Raw genomic sequence first — 18782 nt, 5'->3', positions numbered from 1 at the left:
ATTCCTTCATTTCTCGTTCTTCAGTCTCATTATTAGTGTATAGATATGTACTCGCCTGCATCAAGATCCACTTCATGATGCCAGTCAAAACAAATTTAAAAAGCAAATACTCTTTCATGTATACATATACTGGGCAAAAACATTTTTAAAGTCTCCTACCACTCAAAAAGTACTTAAAACAATTTTCTTCTCCTCAGAACATATGGATTCATATACAATCAATGTATTTACTAAGGAAAGAAAAAAAAAAGAAAGAAAGGAAAAGCCCCCTCAATGCCATTATGACCTATTTTTGCCTGAAAGGGTCATCTGAATCCTGGAAATGAAACACTGTGAGGCTTTTAGTCTTTTTTTTTCCCCCCCATTAGAACAACCACAGATAAAAGCTGTATTTACTTCATTATCACTGATGTCATGAATCAATTTCAATTAAATAAAACCAAAAAGCTCAAAAGGGATAAAAGCAAAGCTTCTCCACAAGATGCCTATACCTGATAATGTCACACTGACTCATTTTCTTTTTGAATGATAACTATTTTGTACATGTTTGACACTGTCTAGATTGCTCTTCTACAGATCTGTCTTTTCTAGATATACCTCTGCCATTTTTGAAAGTTTAATTGCATTTAAGTATTGAAATTAGAATATGGAAATATTTTCCTTCCAAATTTAGAAGATATAAGTTCTACATTTATTTTATATTCAAAATAAGTAGAAACAAAATTCAAGAAAATCACTGCATAAAAGAATGTATTACCGATTTTTACTTTCATCTTTGTAATTCAAAAGTTAATGGCTGTACTGAAAGAAATCTTTTCTATATGTTGTAGACTAGACATGTGGAGAGTCAACTCAGCACAGATGTTAAAGATACAGAACAGTACATGAACCAGGCCCCAAAGGAGGCAATCAGAGAGGTTAAGAAGAGCTGTGACAAGACAATGCTATGCACTGTCACCCCCTCTCCTCAAAATGTAGGCAGAGACATTTCTCTGCTGATTGGCCTCCAGCTCGAGACACAGGATTAGGTCCCTTACCCTTAAAGAATGCATGAAGCACAGGCTCCCAAACCTCTGTATAACCTTACTGAATTGTGATATATACAGTTTTCAAAACTTTCAAAGAAGCAAATTAATCCTATGCCAATGAAGAAATCAATGCAGTACATATTCAGAAAATGGAATATTACTCAGCCATCAGAAGGGATGAATATCTACCATTTACATCAATGTGGATGGAACTGGACGGTATTACGCTGAATGAAATAAGCCAATCACCATATGGTTTCACTCACGTGGAATATAATAGTGAAAGGGACTATAAAGGAAAAGAGGGAAACTGAATGGGGAAAAAATAGAAAGGAAACAAACCATGAGAGACTCATGACTGAGAAATGAACAAAGTGTTGCAGAAGGGGAGGAAGGTGGAGGGATGGGGTAACTGGGTAACAGGCACTAAGGAGGAGACTTGATGGAACGAGCACTGGGTGTTATACTATATGTTGACAAATTGAATTTAAATATTTTTTATTTTTATTTTTTTAATCTTTTTTTAAATATTTTTTAAAAGACCTTGTTAAAAAAAAAAAAAAGCATGGCTACTGATGACATATTTCCACTCAATTGCAAAGTAGATCATTTTAATTTTGTGGGTAAATCTTTAAAATGGCATATTTCTTGGCATGAAACTAGGATGCTAGACAAAGTTCTATTTATACCCTTCATTCAATAAAGTTTAAATGGGACCCCAAATTGGGCAATATTAGAAAGAAGGCAGCCTCTGGGGTCAGAACATCTTGGTTTAAACCTATCACTTATTCCTCTGTGAGCAAGTTTCTTAAAACTCTCAACTTCAGTCTCAGGATAACACCACCCCATAGTGTGAAGATCAAATGGAACCACTGGTGCCACAGACACCCAATACCCTGGAAGCAGACAAACTGGGTTTGAAACCTAGCTGTGTGGCTTTGAACAAGTTGACTGACTTCCCTAATGCCCAGGGGTTTCTCATCTATAAAATGGTCATGGTGCCAGAATTCTTTTGATAAGTTTGTTATGGAGATTAAAATAGTCCTCCCATCTATGCAATATAGCACTATGTGAGCACTTAAGTGTTCAAAAGACGCTTAAAGATAAGGCAGTTACACACATGGATTATCCAATTCAATCCTCTCAACCTTATGAAGTAAATTATATTATGCATAAACAGATAGGGCTCCTACTTCAGCCATTAGGACAAAAATCGCATTTATATTAAGTTGATTGTACTAATCAAACTAGGGATATCTTCATCTTCACTACTTCATCACCAAGATGATGTAGTACAGCAGTCAAGATTACCTATTTTTATTAGTAAAGTCTACAGAGGACTGGAAATCAAAGGAGATTAAACCTAAAAATGAGATTAATAGGTTTCCCTCAGATCCTTCCATCTACACAGAGGAAGTTCAAAGGAATAAGAGTAACTCAAGTAACTCAAGGAACTTTAAGAACCTAAAGAATAAAATGGTGAGGATTTTCACTTTTCATTTTTATTTCTCCCCCTCCTTCCCACAATCTTCTACTAAAGACCACTAAGACCACTATTCACTAAGTTGTCACTAGACCCCAGTCTCATGTCATTCTGGGCAAATCACCCATAGAATGTGCAGCTCTGGGGCTCCTGGGTGGCTCAGTCATTAAGCATCATCTGCCTTTGGCTCAGGTCATGATTCCAGGGTCCTGAGATCGAGTCCCCCACATCAGGCTCCATGCAGAGAGATGCATGTTCCATGCATAGTCCTCTGACTATGTCTCTGCCTCTCTCTGTGGGTCTCTCATGAATAAATTAAAAAAAAAAAAAAAAAAAAGGAAGTGCAGCTCTGTCTCATACACACAATCTCAGAATACCTGGGTTTGCACCTCATATCCACTGCGGAAACCAGTCAGATATGATGACTGGACTTTAGAGCAACAGAGAGTGGGGTAAGAACAGTGGCCATGGGAAGAATAGGTTTTAGCAGGAAAATATGGGACTAATAGATGGTAAAAAGCTACTGAGAGAGAGCTGTGCACTACAACTCTGAGCTAAAGCCTCTACAATTAAATCAATCTCAAACAGCATTTAATAACAGAAATAATGTAAATAGAATGATACATTATTGAAAAATTCCTTGAGTTAGCCAGTTAACTTTTATAGGTATCAAATTATTTTGGCTTCCTAAGGAATTTTTTACCTTGTATCCTATAAATATCTGGGGAATTATATATAGATCATGACTCAAATTTGGGGAAATAACAGATTACCTTAATGATTCTGCAGGAGGAAAAAGTAACAGATGATACTTTTCTGAAATTATTTATCACACCAACCTTGTTACAATGGCGCAATGGCATAATATGCCAGGGCATTACTTCTCCATCAACAAAATTCTATTAATGAACATTATTAGAAAATTCACTCTCCTGTTCCTCAAATATATTTAGGCCTTCTCATTGTCCCTTCCTATTCAACACCTCTCTCATACTTTCCTTTTCTTTGTTTCTCTAAATTATATTCTGCTAACTTCTTTGGCTTTATCGTTCAGCTAATTCTCCCTTGGTTTATAATTTCTGGTTAAACCAGAGGGAGTTTTTTCTTGATTATATTTTCTTTTTTTCTGTGCAATTTAGTATACATCTAAAATAAATACACACATGGATACCAACCATTCATTTTAGGGTATCTAATCTACCATTCGATTATCATCAGACAAGGGAATCTTATCCTATCCTTACTCAATACCTCCCTCTTCTTCCCCCCACCCCCAAAATTCATTTAGAAGCCAAGTAGTTGATACAGTCTAAGAAATTGCTAACCTGGGGATCCCTGGGTGGCGCAGCGGTTTGGCGCCTGCCTTTGGTCCAGGGCGCGATCCTGGGGACCCGGGATTGAGTCCCACATCGGGCTCCCGGTGCATGGAGCCTGCTTTTCCCTCTGCCTGTGTCTCTGCCCGCCCCGCCCCCCCCCCCCCCCCGTGCCTATCATAAATAAATAAATAATTAACTTAAAAAAAAAAAGAAATTGCTAACCTATCTCTCACTGCTAAGTCAGGCCCTCACTATTTCTTAGGCAAGCTGGTAAAGCCTTCCAGCCCAGTTTAATGATCAGTCTTTTCCCCCACTAAGGTCTGGAGGTAGTAAGAGACAGTTGTTAATCAGTTCCAGACTGTCCCTTGGATTCCAATCCAATGTTCTTGTTTGTCCTGATCATCCCCTACTTAATGTCCATCTTTCCTGCCCGACAGTCAACCCAATAGATTTCAGCAGACAGCACCAGACACAGAAGAAACAATTTTCATAGACTAATCAGCTTCTATCATGATATATGTTATGGCTATATAGTCTTCATTAGATCTTCTGTGCAGCATCTCTGATCAAACCTTGACTGATAGGGCAGTATCTAGAGATCTGCTCATTCCTTAAAGAGCTACAATATAATCCATCAGATATATGTAACTTAGCTTATTCAAGCAACCCCAAATCCCCTAGTGATGGACAGATAGGTTGTTTCTAGTCCTTGCTCTTATAAATAGTGCTGCAACTAATATTTTTTTTCAGACTTTTATCAGTCTATCTCTGAAATAGATTCTTAGAGATAGACTATGGGTCCAAAGGGTAAATAATCACTATTGCTCAGTTCTCTTTCCTCCTTCTTCTAGAAACCATACAAGCAACTGTGGCAGATACTGGTAGTCGTTAATAACCATCTCCCATTGTCGCACAATAAAACTTAGTGGGGGCACTAAGCTAAAGACGACTTCTTTCAACCTCCCTTGTGACTGGGTGGTGGCACCATGATGAAGTTCTGACCAATGGAATGTGCAGAGATTTAATATGTGCAATTTCCAAGTCATTCCTTTAAGAGAAGGAGAATTCTCTTCCCCTCCCCACCCCATCTTTCCTCATGGCTGAAATGTTTCTGTGATGATGGGAGCAGAACAGTCCCCTGGGACCAGAAGCAAAAGTCACAAAGACAACAGAGAAATCAGACAGAAGGATTCTGGTACCTTGATATTTATGGGAGAGAGAAATCAATTCCCATCTCTTAAAGTCATATATGGATTTACTGTTAGCCTAAATAACATATCTAACTTTTTAGAATCCTCTACTTCACAGATTTATCTATGTTGAAGAGGTCATTCCGTAAATAAAAGTACTTAAATGCATAGATTTTATAAACATTGTATTATACTCAAAAGTTTTCTTTACTTATATATGAGTATGTTCTGTTTAATTAAGATTACTTATTAACCTAAATGGGCTATCATGTAAAGAATACAACTCTCAATTATTTTTGCAAAGGATTGTCAGCCTAGTATTTAAAATATATCAGTGAACTCCTTTAAAAAAACTCAAAATGTGTGATGTCTGGGTGGCTCAGTGGTTGAGCATCTGCATTTGGCTCAGGATGTGATCCTGGGGTCCTGGGACTGAGTCCCATATGAGGCTGCCCAAGGGGAGCCTGCTTCTCCCTCTGTCTATGTTTCTGCTTCTGTGTCTCTCATGAATATATAAATAAAATCTTTAAAAAACAAAACAAAAAAAGAACTCTAAATGTAAAGGTTCATACCTTTGGTCTACTCTATTCTATACTCCCCCAATGTATGCTGAAAATTCAAAAAAGGATGCAGGAATAAGCGTCAACCTATTAAATTATTATCTATGGATACTAAAAGTCTTCCCACTGCCACCACTTCTAAGTGGTCTTTGAGATAAATCTAAAGTATCTTTTTTCACTGCTATATGTGATTGTTAATACAGAAACGTCTTCTACAAAGCATTTCAGATTACGGACTCAAAAATGCATCCTGAATTCTATATAGGAAGTGAGAATAAAAGAAGATAAATGGAAATAGGCAGCATTAGTCACTGCTTCAGAATTGATATGAAGCACTGGTTCTCAAAATTTAGTTGGAGTCAAAGTCACCTGGAGGGCTGCTAAGAGACACCTTGAGTCTCACACTCCGAGGTTCTAATTCAGCAAGTCATGAAACCAGGCCCAACAATTTGCATTTCTTTTTTTTTTTTTTTGTATATTTTTTTATTGGAGTTCGATTTGCCAACATATAGCATAACACCCAATGCTCATCCTGTCAAGTGCCCCCCTCAGTGCCTGTCACTCAGTAACCCCATCCCCCTGCCCATCTCCCCTTCTACCACCCCTTGTTCGTTTCCCAGAGTTAGGATTCTCTCATGGTTTGTCACCCTCTCTGATTTTTCCCACTCATTTTCTCTCCTTTCCCCTATAATCCTTTTCACTATTTTTTTTTATTCCCCATATCAGTGAAACCATATAATGTTTGTCCTTCTCCAATCAGAGAACAATTTGCACTTCTAATAAGCTCCCAGGAGGCTAATGCTGCTGGCTCAGGGATCAACTCTAGAAAAAACATGGATATAAAAGGTTTTGGTGGCTAGCCCTTTTTTCCTAGACTACTTTCTTCTGCAGAGAAACTCTCGAGCTGTGAAAGAACCTCTGTTTTGTTCTTTACTGAGCCCCTAGAGGTCAAGAAAAAATTCAGAATTAAAGTCCTTGAAATGGCACATAATCCTTGGGAAACTTCTGAAAACCTTTGAGCCCCATTCCTGATGAGTGTTTTCACAGTCTCTCCCAGTGCCAAGGCTACAACAAATTTCTCAAGCTCACTCTCTTATGTGGAATCCTATAACATTACACATTTATTTCCCTTACCAATCATGATTTTGACATTTGCAACAAAATGGATATTGCTTTTCTAAGTTTCTTATTCACTCTCTATTTATTAAATATGTACTGAAAAAAAATCTGCATTAGTTGATAAGCTTGCACAGTTGGTTGGTCTTACAAATATAATACCCAGAATATCTAAAGCAGTTAGCAATCAAAGAGCTACTTGGTGTACACCATCTGTGTCTTCCTATTCACCTCAAGACTTTAAATTCTTATGTTACTTTTAATTCCATTATGAGATACAGATCACAACAGAGTTCCTAAAAAATGAAAACATTCCATTTAAAATACGTTTAACTTAAGAGCATTGGAATTCTGAAAAATTCCAATGGAAGCATAAAATGGTATAACTGCTTTGAAAAATTCTTCAGTAGATTCTTACCAAGTTAAATGTGCACCTACTTTGTGATGCAACAATTCCATTCCTAGATGTTTATTACTCAAACGAAAAGAAACAGTATGTTCACAAAGCACCTGTTCAAGAATGTCCCTAACAGCCTTGTACAAAGTAGGAAAAAACTGAAAACAATGATGGACATTTGTTCATCAACAAGAGAATGGATAAATCGTGAGTATATTCATACAATATAAATATTATTCAGCAATGAAAAGGACATAAACTGCTGATAACAAGCAACAACATGAATGAATCTCAAAAACATTAGGTTGAGCAAAGAAGGCAAATACAAAAGAATATATATGGTGTGATTTGTTTCTATGAAGCCCTAAAACATGTGCAACTGATCTATAGGGACAGAATCAAAGTGGCTAAGCTTAAGGTAGAGAAAAAGAGGAATTGCCAGGAAAGAGGCAGAAGGAGCTTCCTGAAGTGATGAAATTGCTCCAGATTTTTTCACATTTTTTCCCCTAGATGTGTAAGACTGTCAAAAAAAAAAAATCAAATTGAACACTTAATATCTGTATACTTTATTGTATGTAAATTATATAATAAATAATGTTAAGCTTAACTATTCAAGAAAAAGAATGATTTACCAAAGCAATGTTTTTTATATTCAAAATAAAATGTACTTTAGACAGAATTGTTTGATATTTAAAATTTCCATTATAGGTGATAAATAAGCAGTCACAGATGAATGGTTCCAGATTTAAGATTCTGAGCTCATGGTAGGGTGACTGAACATCTCCATTTGCCTTAGACAGTCATTCCAGCATTGACCTGATGCCACAGCACTGATAGTGCACCCTTCACTATCAAATGTATCTTAATTCAGAGAAAGACCTATAGCTAGAAGGATATTTGATATTATTTGGTACAATGCACTCATTCACTTTTCCATTCAACCTACATTTATTAAGCATCTACTATGTAGCTAAACATAGTCCCTATATTCTTGCTACCATTTCACATTGCTCCTTTGTCTCCACAATCAGAACCTAAAACAGCTAGATTGTCTCTAAAGTTAACAAAAACAGAGAGAGACAAAGTAAATACAGAAGAAACCAATCAGAATCTTCTATAAACAAGGAAAATACAAATCAATATTATTAAATAAAAAGGTTATCATTTTTTTGAGCTATGCAAAACAAAATGCATAAAGATATCCACAAATATAAAATAAAGGAAACCTTTACCTGCTGCCCTGTAAAGTATTTTAGGTTCAAAAAATATACAAGGATTTCTATCCTCTATGCATGACAAAAGAAGTCCCTTGGCCTGGAAAGGGCTTCTGGGTACAACCACCTGCAAAACAGATTTTTTTTTTTTTTAACAAAAATTTCAGTATAAACTGTAGCCCAGTAAACTCATTTATAAGAAGCGTTGATATTTCAGTAATTGTTATTAGTTATAGAAATCATTTTTAGCCTAATTACCATTATAAATTTTACATATTGCCCCATCCCCCCAAAATTCCATTTGTTAAATAAGTATTTATCAGATGTCCACCATATTCTGGTAACTAAGATACTGTTCCTCTCTTAAAAAGCTAAATTTGCATACACAGACTAAAAGGAAATACATAAAAAGCAAAGTTGTCACTATCTTATATTCACCTATAGAAAAATCTTTTCCACTAATACTCTACTGCTACTTTCAAAGGGTATGTAATTATTCTCCAATTTTAATATACCAAAATCCCCTCCTTTCCCATGAAACATAGGGATCATCCACTGAGAGTTCTGATCTGGGCACTATAATGTTCAGTTATTGCAAAGCTAAAAGAAAAGTGTAGAGGCAACCTGGTGACTCAGTGGTTTAGCACCACCTTCAGCCCAGGGTGTGATCCTGAAGACCAGGGATCAAGTCCCACATCAGGCTCTCTGTATGGAGCCTGCTTCTCCCTCTGCCTTTGTCTCTGTGTCTCTCATGAATAAATAAAATCTTTAAAAAAAAAAAAAAAAGAAAAAAAGAAAAGTGTAGATACTTCCCACTTCCAGATGAGAGGGATGGGCTCCAGGACCATCTTGAGAAGGCCTTTGACAATGAGGAAGATGATCAAAGCAGTTGGCACATGTTGTTACCTGGGCCAAGTACTCTATATGGATATTACTCTTCATAGCAACTCATGCTATTATTATTTTCCCCAATTTAGAAAGAGAGACAAGAGATTAAAAGAGAGATCAAATAACTTGCCCAAAGTTTTACTGCTTGCTATACCAGGGATTCTTCCACAGTTCTGACACCTAAGCCTAAGCTCTTACTACACCATTTTGCCTCAAATCACAAACTTATATCTAGTTTTTAATGACAGTTAAATAACTGCATAAGTGTCAGTGTTACATGGGAAGAATTATTAAAATAAATCTGATTTTATCTCAAAGACTCAACTAAGATTCCTTGAAACAAATTACGCTTGGCTTTCAAAATTAATTTTATACTATTTTAAACTAAAGGATTCTTATTTAAAAAATAAATCTCACAATTCTCTATAAAACAGACTGCTGAACACATTGCTTACTGTACTACACAATGTCTTTATGTTCCTTTAGTTTCTCTTCATCTGCTTTCCTCATGTATTTTCAGCATTTTGTACTATTTTCATTTGGGATTAAAAAGAGGGAAAGGGGCAAGTGGAGAAAAGTTAGGAGATTAAAAGAAAGAAAATCTGTTCTTAAAAACACTGGGTAAGGGGCACTTGGGTGGCTCAGAAGGTTAAGCGTTTGCCTTCAGCTCAAGTGATGATCCCAGGGCCTGGGATGAGTCTCTTTTGGGGCTCTCTGCTCTGTGGGGAATCTGTTTCTCCCTCTCCCTCTGCCTGCCACTTCCCCTGCTTACGTTCATTCGTTCTTTTTCTCTTTCTCTCTCTCAAAATAAATAAATAAAATCGTTTAAAATGCTGGATAAGAACATTAACTTTAAATGTGAATCAATGTTCAATTTAAGCACAAAAATAAATGTAGCTTCAAATGTGGCTTCTGTTGGAACCTATCACTTCCGGCTTGCATTGAAAAATTATGCAACCTTTACTCAACTAAAAAAACTTTATGACTTTGCTCTGGTATAAAAAATAAAAATAAGACAGACATGTGTTTACAACCAATTCATGTTATCCAACACATATACAGCCCTGGGAAAGATAAAGGCATTTCTATTGTGATCCCTAGAAAGCTCTTCAGCAAAAAGAAATAGAAAAGATAATGTAAAAAATTAAGACACAAAATATGCAAAACAAGCCACATTTTTTTCTTTTTTTAATCAAAAGACCTAAGCTATTGTGGAACACTTAAAATTACTGGCTTTAAAGATATAAGGCGGGATCCCTGGGTAGTGCAGCAGTTTGGCGCCTGCCTTTGGCCCAGGGCGCGATCCCGGAGACCCGGGATCGAATCCCACATCGGGCTCCCGGTGCATGGAGCCTGCTTCTCCCTCTGCCTGTGTCTCTGCCTCTCTCTCTCTCTCTCTGTGACTATCATAAATAAATAAAAATTTTTTTAAAAAAGATATAAGGCTTTAAAAGAGAGGTGCTTCAAAATTGTTTGATCAAGTATTACCTTACCTGGACTGGAAAACATGTGGATAACAAAGGCTTCTTTTAAACTGAAGCAAAAGTCCTAACCCTCTGACTTTGAGGTAAAATATGTACTAAACAGTAGGTTTATTAAAATTAATCCAGAATCAGTTAAATGAGAAAGCTGGATTAGAAAGAAACATCTTTGAAATAGGGGTAAGTTAAACCAACTATGTTCTCTGTCTCATTCTCTGAAGTCTGTGAAATTAATGTCAGGGTTAAGCCAGTGCTACTTCAACAAGAATATTCTGTAAACCTGGGAACTGGAGAGCTGATCTAAAATAAATACTCTCTCTAAAAATAAACAATTAAGTTCACATAAATTCCATAAATCCTGTTTGCTTTCCTCTGGATAAGCCTATTAGTTAACAGAATGAACCAAAATGGAAATATCCAACACAGATCAAATAAAGTACATAAATGAGGATACCTTGATTCCTGGGCAGTGAGCAAAAAAAGCTTCAGGACTCTGAGAATGATAAAGAGCCCCGTGGCCCACACAGCCCCAAGGGGCCCGGATGGTGAGGCTTCCACAATTAAAAAGATCTCCAGAGCGATAGCGATACTTGGCAGCTTCATTAACAATCTGGGGGGCAGGGGGGGGGGGGGTGGGGAAGGACAGGTCACAAGGAGTTCTTTATTTCCATCCATTTCCTTAACCATTTATTAGATCTTTAAATATATGCCCATAACAAAGTAACTCATAATGCATTAGCTCAAAGATGACCAAAAAAAAATCTCCATGATAAGAGGTGGGACAATGGAGGCAAAATATCAACACCTCATGGACTTAAACTAAGAAACATTCAGTTATAGGGGCACCTGGGTGGCTCAGTAGGTTAGGCTAAGTGTCTGCCTTTGGCTCAGGTCATGATCCCAGCATCCTGGGATGTGCCCTACATCAGGCTCTCTGCACAGTGGGAAACCTGCTTCTCCCTCTCCCTCTGCCCCTCCTCCCCCTGCTTGTGCTCACTCACTCTCTCTCAAATAAATTAAATCTTTAAAAAAAAAAAAGAAGAAGAAAGACATGTTGAACTATAGTAAAATGAAACCTTCTTACCTGATCAAAAGCAGGGAAAATATAATCTGCAAACTGAATTTCTGCAATGGCGGTAGCCCCAGTGACTGCAATCCCAATTCCAAACCCAACGATTCCTTGTTCACACAACGGTGTGTTGAAAACTCTATCTTTTCCTAAAAGAAGGTTAAGATAATCTTAATATGACAAACGAGAGTGTGGTAATAACACACAACACAACCGAAAATTCAGGGAATTAATGGTGATGAAGAAAAAAGCATAGAAGAGGTGAAGGGAATAGAAAACTAGCATGATGGCTGGTTTAAATGCAAACAAAACAAATATGTTAACTAGAAGTAGTCAGTGTTTCAACTGAAAGAAAGGTTGTCATTCTAGGATAAAAGAAAGCAAAACCCAACTATTTAAAAGAAAACACTGAGACAAGAAAGATAACGAACAATGAAAACCCTAGCCAAAACAAGCACAGGATTAGCAAAGTAGACTTTAGAGGAAAAGGCATCACCCGAGATAAAGAGAAAATTCATAGTTTTAAGGGGTGCAAATCAAAGGAGGACATAAGTCTAAATTTACACTCATGCACAACACAGGCTCTAAATAAATAGGAAAAATTAACAGAATTAAAAGGATAAATGAATATATTTCCAATATGGTGGAAGATATTAATATACCAATCTCAGTAACAGAAAAAAGCATACCAAGATACAAAGGTAGGAGTAGAGAAGATTGCAATAGGATTAGCAAATACGACCTAGCTGACACACGCAGGACACTGCACCCAACAGCCAAGAATACAAACCCTTTTCAAGTAAGCAGAACACTGACACTCACTGACTACAGACTGGGCTATACATCCAATGTCCACATATTTTGACAGATTAAAATCTTAACAGGGTGTATTCCCTGACCATGATGGAATTAAGCTAGAAGTCACTAACAGAGAATTAGAAAATCCTATCTTAGAAAAAAAATTTAAATATGTCTAAGTATCCACGGCTCAAAGAAGAAATCATAAGGAAATTATAAAGTATTCCGAACTGAATGACAATGAAAACTATGTATCAACTTACTGAGGTTTACAAATTTACTGATGAACAGCTTTTTTCAGACTAACCTCCCCACATATATTAACTCTGGACAAAATAGAACAAAGAACTACTTAATTAAAGGCACTGGAGAGCCAAAAAGCACACCTAAATCCAAGAGGGCGACCCTTGAAAGAAGGAAGAACAGTGGTTAAGTATAACATTTTCAGAGCTTGTCCCCTGAGGGGACTCTCCAATCTCTGAGACAAGGACTGCTAGGATTCAGACAGGACAGACTCAGTCTTTATTAGCTCAGGTATGAGAGAATGGGGTTCAGAGCTGCCAGTGGCTGGATATGGAGAGAGCAAATCCCTAAAAGAAGAACATTACCGGGGATCCCTGGGTAGCTCAGTGGTTTAGCGCCTGCCTTTGGCCCAGCACGCAATCCTGGAGTCCCAGGATCAAGTCCCACGTCGGGCTCCCAGCATGGAGCCTGCTTCTCCCTCTGCCTGTGTCTCTGCCTTTCTCTCTCTCTCATGAATAAATAAAATCTTGTAAAAAATAATAATAATAATGCATAGAGATTATAGTCCTAGAGACAGGAGTCTCCCTTAGTTAAAAAAATGTCTTAGTGATTTACAAGAAAAAGCATTCTTAACAACCTAACTTCCAGAAGGAAACTCCCATCTATCTTAATATCAATGCTTTACTAGAGGGAAAAACCACCTTAACTTGGCAATGGCAAGATCTCTGATATCTTGTAGGTCATCTTTGGCATACAAACATTCTTTTGAAAACCTCCCTTTCCCTTACCTCCCCTAACTCCCAAGTATATAATCAGCCACCCCTCACAACCCCAGGGCAGCAGCTCTTCCTGCCCATAGATCCTGTCCCTGTGTTTAATAAAACCACCATTTTGCACCAAAAAGATCTCAAGAATTCTTTCTTGGTGGTCAGCCCCAGACATCACCCCACCAAACCTCACCTATATTCCAAACTACATCGGGGCACCCCAAAGTCTGTGCATATACTCTGTTCAAATCTTTGGCTGACCTCTATGGCTGCAGGAGACTCCAAGAGCCCAGCAGAGAACAGCTCGAGCCCAAAATGCTGAGCAAGGATTTCTGCTCTACCCACTAAGGAAAAGATGGAATTTGGAGTCTGAGACTCTTCAAATTAAAAGAGCTTGATAAACACTTCAGGCTTTCCATTGAAACCACAAGGTACATGTTACTAGTGTTCAATTCTCATTTCAAATTTCACCACCTCTCAGCCAATATCAGCATTTCATGAAAACTCCTAATTTTAGGGAGCTGGATAGACATAAATAATGACCACAGTCTGGCAAGGTAACAAAAAGTGTGCAGACAGATTCAGGGATTCATATTTCACTTCCGTGATCGAGGGATACCAGTTCTTCTTGGAGCACAGCATCCACTCTCAGCTCAATCATTCCTTTTGAATATGAACCGCAAATAGGACAGGTGCTGGGGAAACGCCAGCCAGACACATCCTGTAGAATGCACTCTAAAAGCAGCTGCAAAAAACTTAAAAGCATGATTCATACTCAGCACCATCTGCGACTACCTTCTGAAATTGTGACCTCTATCACTCATCAGTTCCCTATTTGACTGAGATCAGCTTGATAATTTCTGAAAATCTACAACTCCATTGAACTAAGAACAATTCATGAGCAAAAAATGAAAAAAAAAAAAAAAAAAAAAAAAAGATTCCTGCTGCCTTTGGTGGAATCCACATCCTTGGAATACCTGAGCCACCTTAACCACAGGAGCCCTGTTCTTATTTATTCCCTGTCACTTCAAGTTCCCTAGACTCAGGTATTTTTCATCTCAGTAAATACAGCCTTTTCTGATGCTAGAAGGCAGCAAACTCGAGTTTCTCAGAACTGTTACTCAAGTACACATTTGGTCTGAGGAATCAGCCTAATTTAACAACTCTCTCCAACAAGCTGCAATGCCATGAACTATAGGTTAAAAATCTATTTTCTCCCAAAAGGTAACAATTGAGGGTAAGGACACACGTAAAATGCACAATAATGAGGACTTCCTCTACGTCATAATGCAATTAACCCAATATAAAGTTCATACACAAACAGTGATTGCACCATGAGCCAAGACAGATGTGGTGCTCAGTGCTATCTCCACAAATACAAGCCTTTGTAAGGCTCAATTCCTTGTCTGTAACAAAAGTATCGTGATACTAAAAAGATTAAAATAATTCATACACTTATTTGAACATTTATAAAGTGCTTAATATTGTATGAACCATATTCTAGATGCAAAGAATAAGCAAATAAAGCAATCCTATCCATGAGTAACTTACATTGTAGTCAGAGGAAAGAGACAAAAACAAAATAAATGAGTAAAATATACAGTGTATTAGATGATGACATGTTATGGAGAATATTAAAGCAGGAAATAGGTAATTAGAAGTGGGAAGTAGAGCTACTGTGATTTAAAATAGGAGGGCCAGGAAGACCCCAGTGAGAGGTGACATATACAGAAAGAGTTGAAAGAAGTAAGAAAGTACACTGCACATATATCTGAGGGAACAGATGTTCTGGGCAGAGAGATCAGCAGGTGCAAAGGTCCTGGGTATATGCATTTTTTATTACAGCAGAGGAAAAGTAAGAAGCCCAGAGTGCCTGGTCTGGAGTAAGAATAAGAAATGAAGCTGGAAGAGTTGACATTGGGATTGGGCAGTGGCACAGATCAGGCAAGGAGGGCCTTGTAAGTCACCGTCAACGCTCTTTCTACTATGACAATGAATAAGTGAACAAGTAGGTGAGGGAGACAGGCAGCCATTGAGCAAAATCACACCATCTTTTCAACTGCATTCCATCTCTCTAGCTGGTATTTGCTGAACAGTCTCTAACCAGACGAAAGGGACATAGCAAGTCTGATTACAGGATACTACAATACCAGTAAGAGATGAGGGCTCCTACTTGCAGAAAAGTTGTGAGGCTCTGGATAGAGTCTAAAGATAGAAGCAAAAGGATGTGCTGATGAAACGGATACAGAGTATGAATCAGAGAAAAATGCCAAAGATGACTCAAAGGCTTTTGGGCCACGCAATCTGAAAGGAGAGAGTTGCCCTTAACTAAGGAAGGGCAAACCATGAAGCATGTTGGGATGAGATACTAGGAGTTCAGTTGTGGAGATGTTATAGTTGAGAGGCCTTCAGATATGAAGGCAAAGCTTGGAAATAGACTGTTAGGTATAGGAGTTGAAAGTCTTCAGCATCAAGACCCCCCCCCCCCCCCCCCAAAAAAAAGGGTCTGGATGCAATTGCCAAGCAAATTTAAGTGAGTGCATAGAGGAAAGATTCAATGTTAAAAGGACAAGCGGTAAAAAAAAAAAAAAAAAAAAAAAGACAAGCAGTGAGAACAAATATAATCAGCAAAGTTGGGGGAAAAAAAAAAAAAGCCAGAGTTTGGAGAAAAAGTAAGAGAATGTGCTGGCCTGGAAGCCTCTTCTAGGAGGTTAGAGTAATCACTTTTGCTGTATGCTGCCAATTCCAAGTGAGAGGAAGGCTGCAAACTGTATAACTGGTGATCTTGACATAAGCAGTATCAGCAAAATAGGAGGGAAGGAGCAGCGAATAAAAGCGGAGGTCAAGAGGGAGCAGGGGAAGAAAGATCGGAGACAATGAGCAACAACAATTATTTGGAGATATTTTGCTGCAAAGGAGAAAAAAGGAGCAACAACTGCTGGATAAAAATAGGAGATCCATAAAGGGAATTTTGTAAGACCAGAAATAAAAAAACATCTGCAGACTGATAAAAATGGTCAGTAAGAAAGGAAGAAATGATTGAGAAAATTAATGAACTGGAGAGGCGGAAGAACCAGAGCTATGTCTTTGATGGGAAGGAAAGGGTTTAGTGTGGAGGGATTGACAGGAGTCAGAGCACAGGAAGAAAGCATTTAGGCACCCTGACAGGGCATGTGAGCAGGTGCAGCAGTGAAAGCTTGTCAAAGTTCTCTCTTCGCTGCACCTATCCTCTTGGCAAAATATGAAACTAGATTATTGGTAAAAAGGATGGGGGGTGGCAGTGTTGAGGAGAGTATGACATAGTCATCTGGGAAAATGGAGGAGTCAAGGGGACCATGACCAGACAGCAGGATGGTGGGAGGCACGAGTGGCCCCCTCAGATTACTAGTCTTAGACTAAAAGTGACAAGATGACTTTTTCTCTGGCAACATTCTGCTTAAGATTGCAGGTTTAGAGGATGGATTTAGCAGAGACTGGATTTTCCCAAGCAAATAATGACACAGAATTTAAACTGGGTAAAAAAGTGGGGGAAAAGGTCATCAGGAAAGTGAGATACGGTGACAGGGTGGTATAATTCAGGACTTTTCAGAATCAGTATGGTCAAAATGTTGTTGGATTGGAGGAACCAGAAGTAGTGAACTAGAGGTTCCAGGTGGAAGTCAGAGTTGGGATGCTTTAACTTGAGATTTGGGAGGGACTGCAGTTACTACTGATAATAACATCCGGGATAGGATGGTTAGAGTGAGAAGCTGAGGTAGGATGGAGGACAGGATCACTAGAGAGACAAAAATGAAACAGTGAGAACGCCACCCCTGTGGCTATTGACAGGAGTACTGGGGAGGCAGACAGTGAGCCACGCTGGAATGAAGAGTGGCCTGATGTGAATGGATGGAGTAATTTACTGAATTATTATTGATAGTACTCAATAAACATTTATTTTCAAAGGAAAAATTAAATAATGGAAGCTAGTTTCTTTTGATTCAGAAATCCAGTCTTTCTTTACTTTCTGAGGGGACTACAATCAGCTTTTCGATAGTTAGAACCAAATTTCTCAAATTCACTCCTATTAAGTAGTATTATGGGATTATATAATAATCTCACACAGACCACATGATTTAGGTCAGGTGGTACATAGAACAGTCATGAAACACATGACCATTTACAACATTCATCCAAATGATAAATAAAATCTAAGATCAGTTGCAATTCCTAACTTTCAAAGTCAGTCTAATGACACAAACTGAAGCTCAAGGAAAGTCGCAAGGAGGAGGCAGCTTCATCAAAGCTATAAATTAAACTCAGTGAATGTTAAAGTGGCCAGGTGCTTTGATTTCATAAAAAAGAAAAAAAAAAAAAAACTATGTCTACCCTGAAATAGCTCTTCAATGCTCAAGCTTGGACTAGGTCAGAAAAAAGTATATACTATACAAATTACTACTTTCTAAACCTTGTAACAGAGTAAAATTAAGTTAACATTTCAGATAAACTTACTGCTATTGATATTACAGGTACTTAGAAGAAAAGACTTTTTTTTTTTTTTTAATTTATTTATGATAGTCACACACAGAGAGAGAGAGAGGCAGAGACATAGGCAGAGGGAGAAGCAGGCTCCATGCACCAGGAGCCCGACGTGGGACTCGATCCCGGGTCTCCAGGATCGCACCCTGGGCCAAAGGCAAGTGCCAAACCGCTGTGCCACCCAGGGATCCCCCGAAGAAAAGACTTTCATACAACATGCCATCTTCTTGAATTTTGCTACCTGTGCTTAAATTTTAGGTTATCTCTTTGTAGGACTCCATAATCTCAAGTCCATGCAAGCACATGTAGAATGCCAGGTGTTTGATTATTTAAATAACTGACGTGTTAGTGTCCCATTTGTTGACAAAAATCAGGTATAGAGTCATACCACCTTCTTAACAGTTTTCTTGTTCTGGAAAACAAACATGATTAAGAAGCTTTACATGACTGGCAGCACACTAAAGACATTAAAGATACCCTCTACCATGTAATGCTGAATATCAAAAGAAAACCAGCAGTTGGCTTTTCTAGCCAAAGGGTCACAGATGAACACAACTGAGTCCACCAGTGAACCCTTCTCCCCACCACAACATTTAGGTGACAACTCGCCCAGAAACAGTAAGAGTGCAAAGAAACAATTAGGAAAAAGAAGCAGCAGCCAAGGGGTAAGGTGTCAACCAATTATCTCCTGGTAGATTATGAAAGTTAGTGAGT

At 38.1% G+C, this 18782-nt stretch overlaps 1 protein-coding gene across 6 annotated transcripts in view; it reads right to left on the bottom strand.

The window, feature by feature from the left end:
• The window catches only part of BCKDHB (branched chain keto acid dehydrogenase E1 subunit beta), a 448915-nt gene that overhangs the window by 391433 nt on the left and 38700 nt on the right, over window positions 1-18782 (bottom strand). For 5 of the 6 annotated variants that reach the window (XR_007401257.1, XM_025444929.3, XM_049092277.1 and 2 more), the window contains exons 4-6: window positions 11758-11891; window positions 11128-11283; window positions 8323-8431 (exon numbers count right to left, since the gene is read on the bottom strand). Coding sequence is in view for 5 of the 6 variants with exons in the window: in XM_025444929.3 (XP_025300714.1) it covers window positions 8323-8431; window positions 11128-11283; window positions 11758-11891 (399 nt within the window). In the remaining variant the exon portion in view is untranslated. The remainder of the gene's footprint in view (window positions 1-8322; window positions 8432-11127; window positions 11284-11757; window positions 11892-18782) is intronic. The other variant, XM_035697764.2, reaches the window with a different exon arrangement.

This window comes from Canis lupus, chromosome 12, assembly GCF_003254725.2.
Source record: "Canis lupus dingo isolate Sandy chromosome 12, ASM325472v2, whole genome shotgun sequence".
NCBI lineage: Eukaryota > Metazoa > Chordata > Mammalia > Carnivora > Canidae > Canis > Canis lupus.
This window is presented reverse-complemented; position numbering and strand designations above follow the sequence as displayed.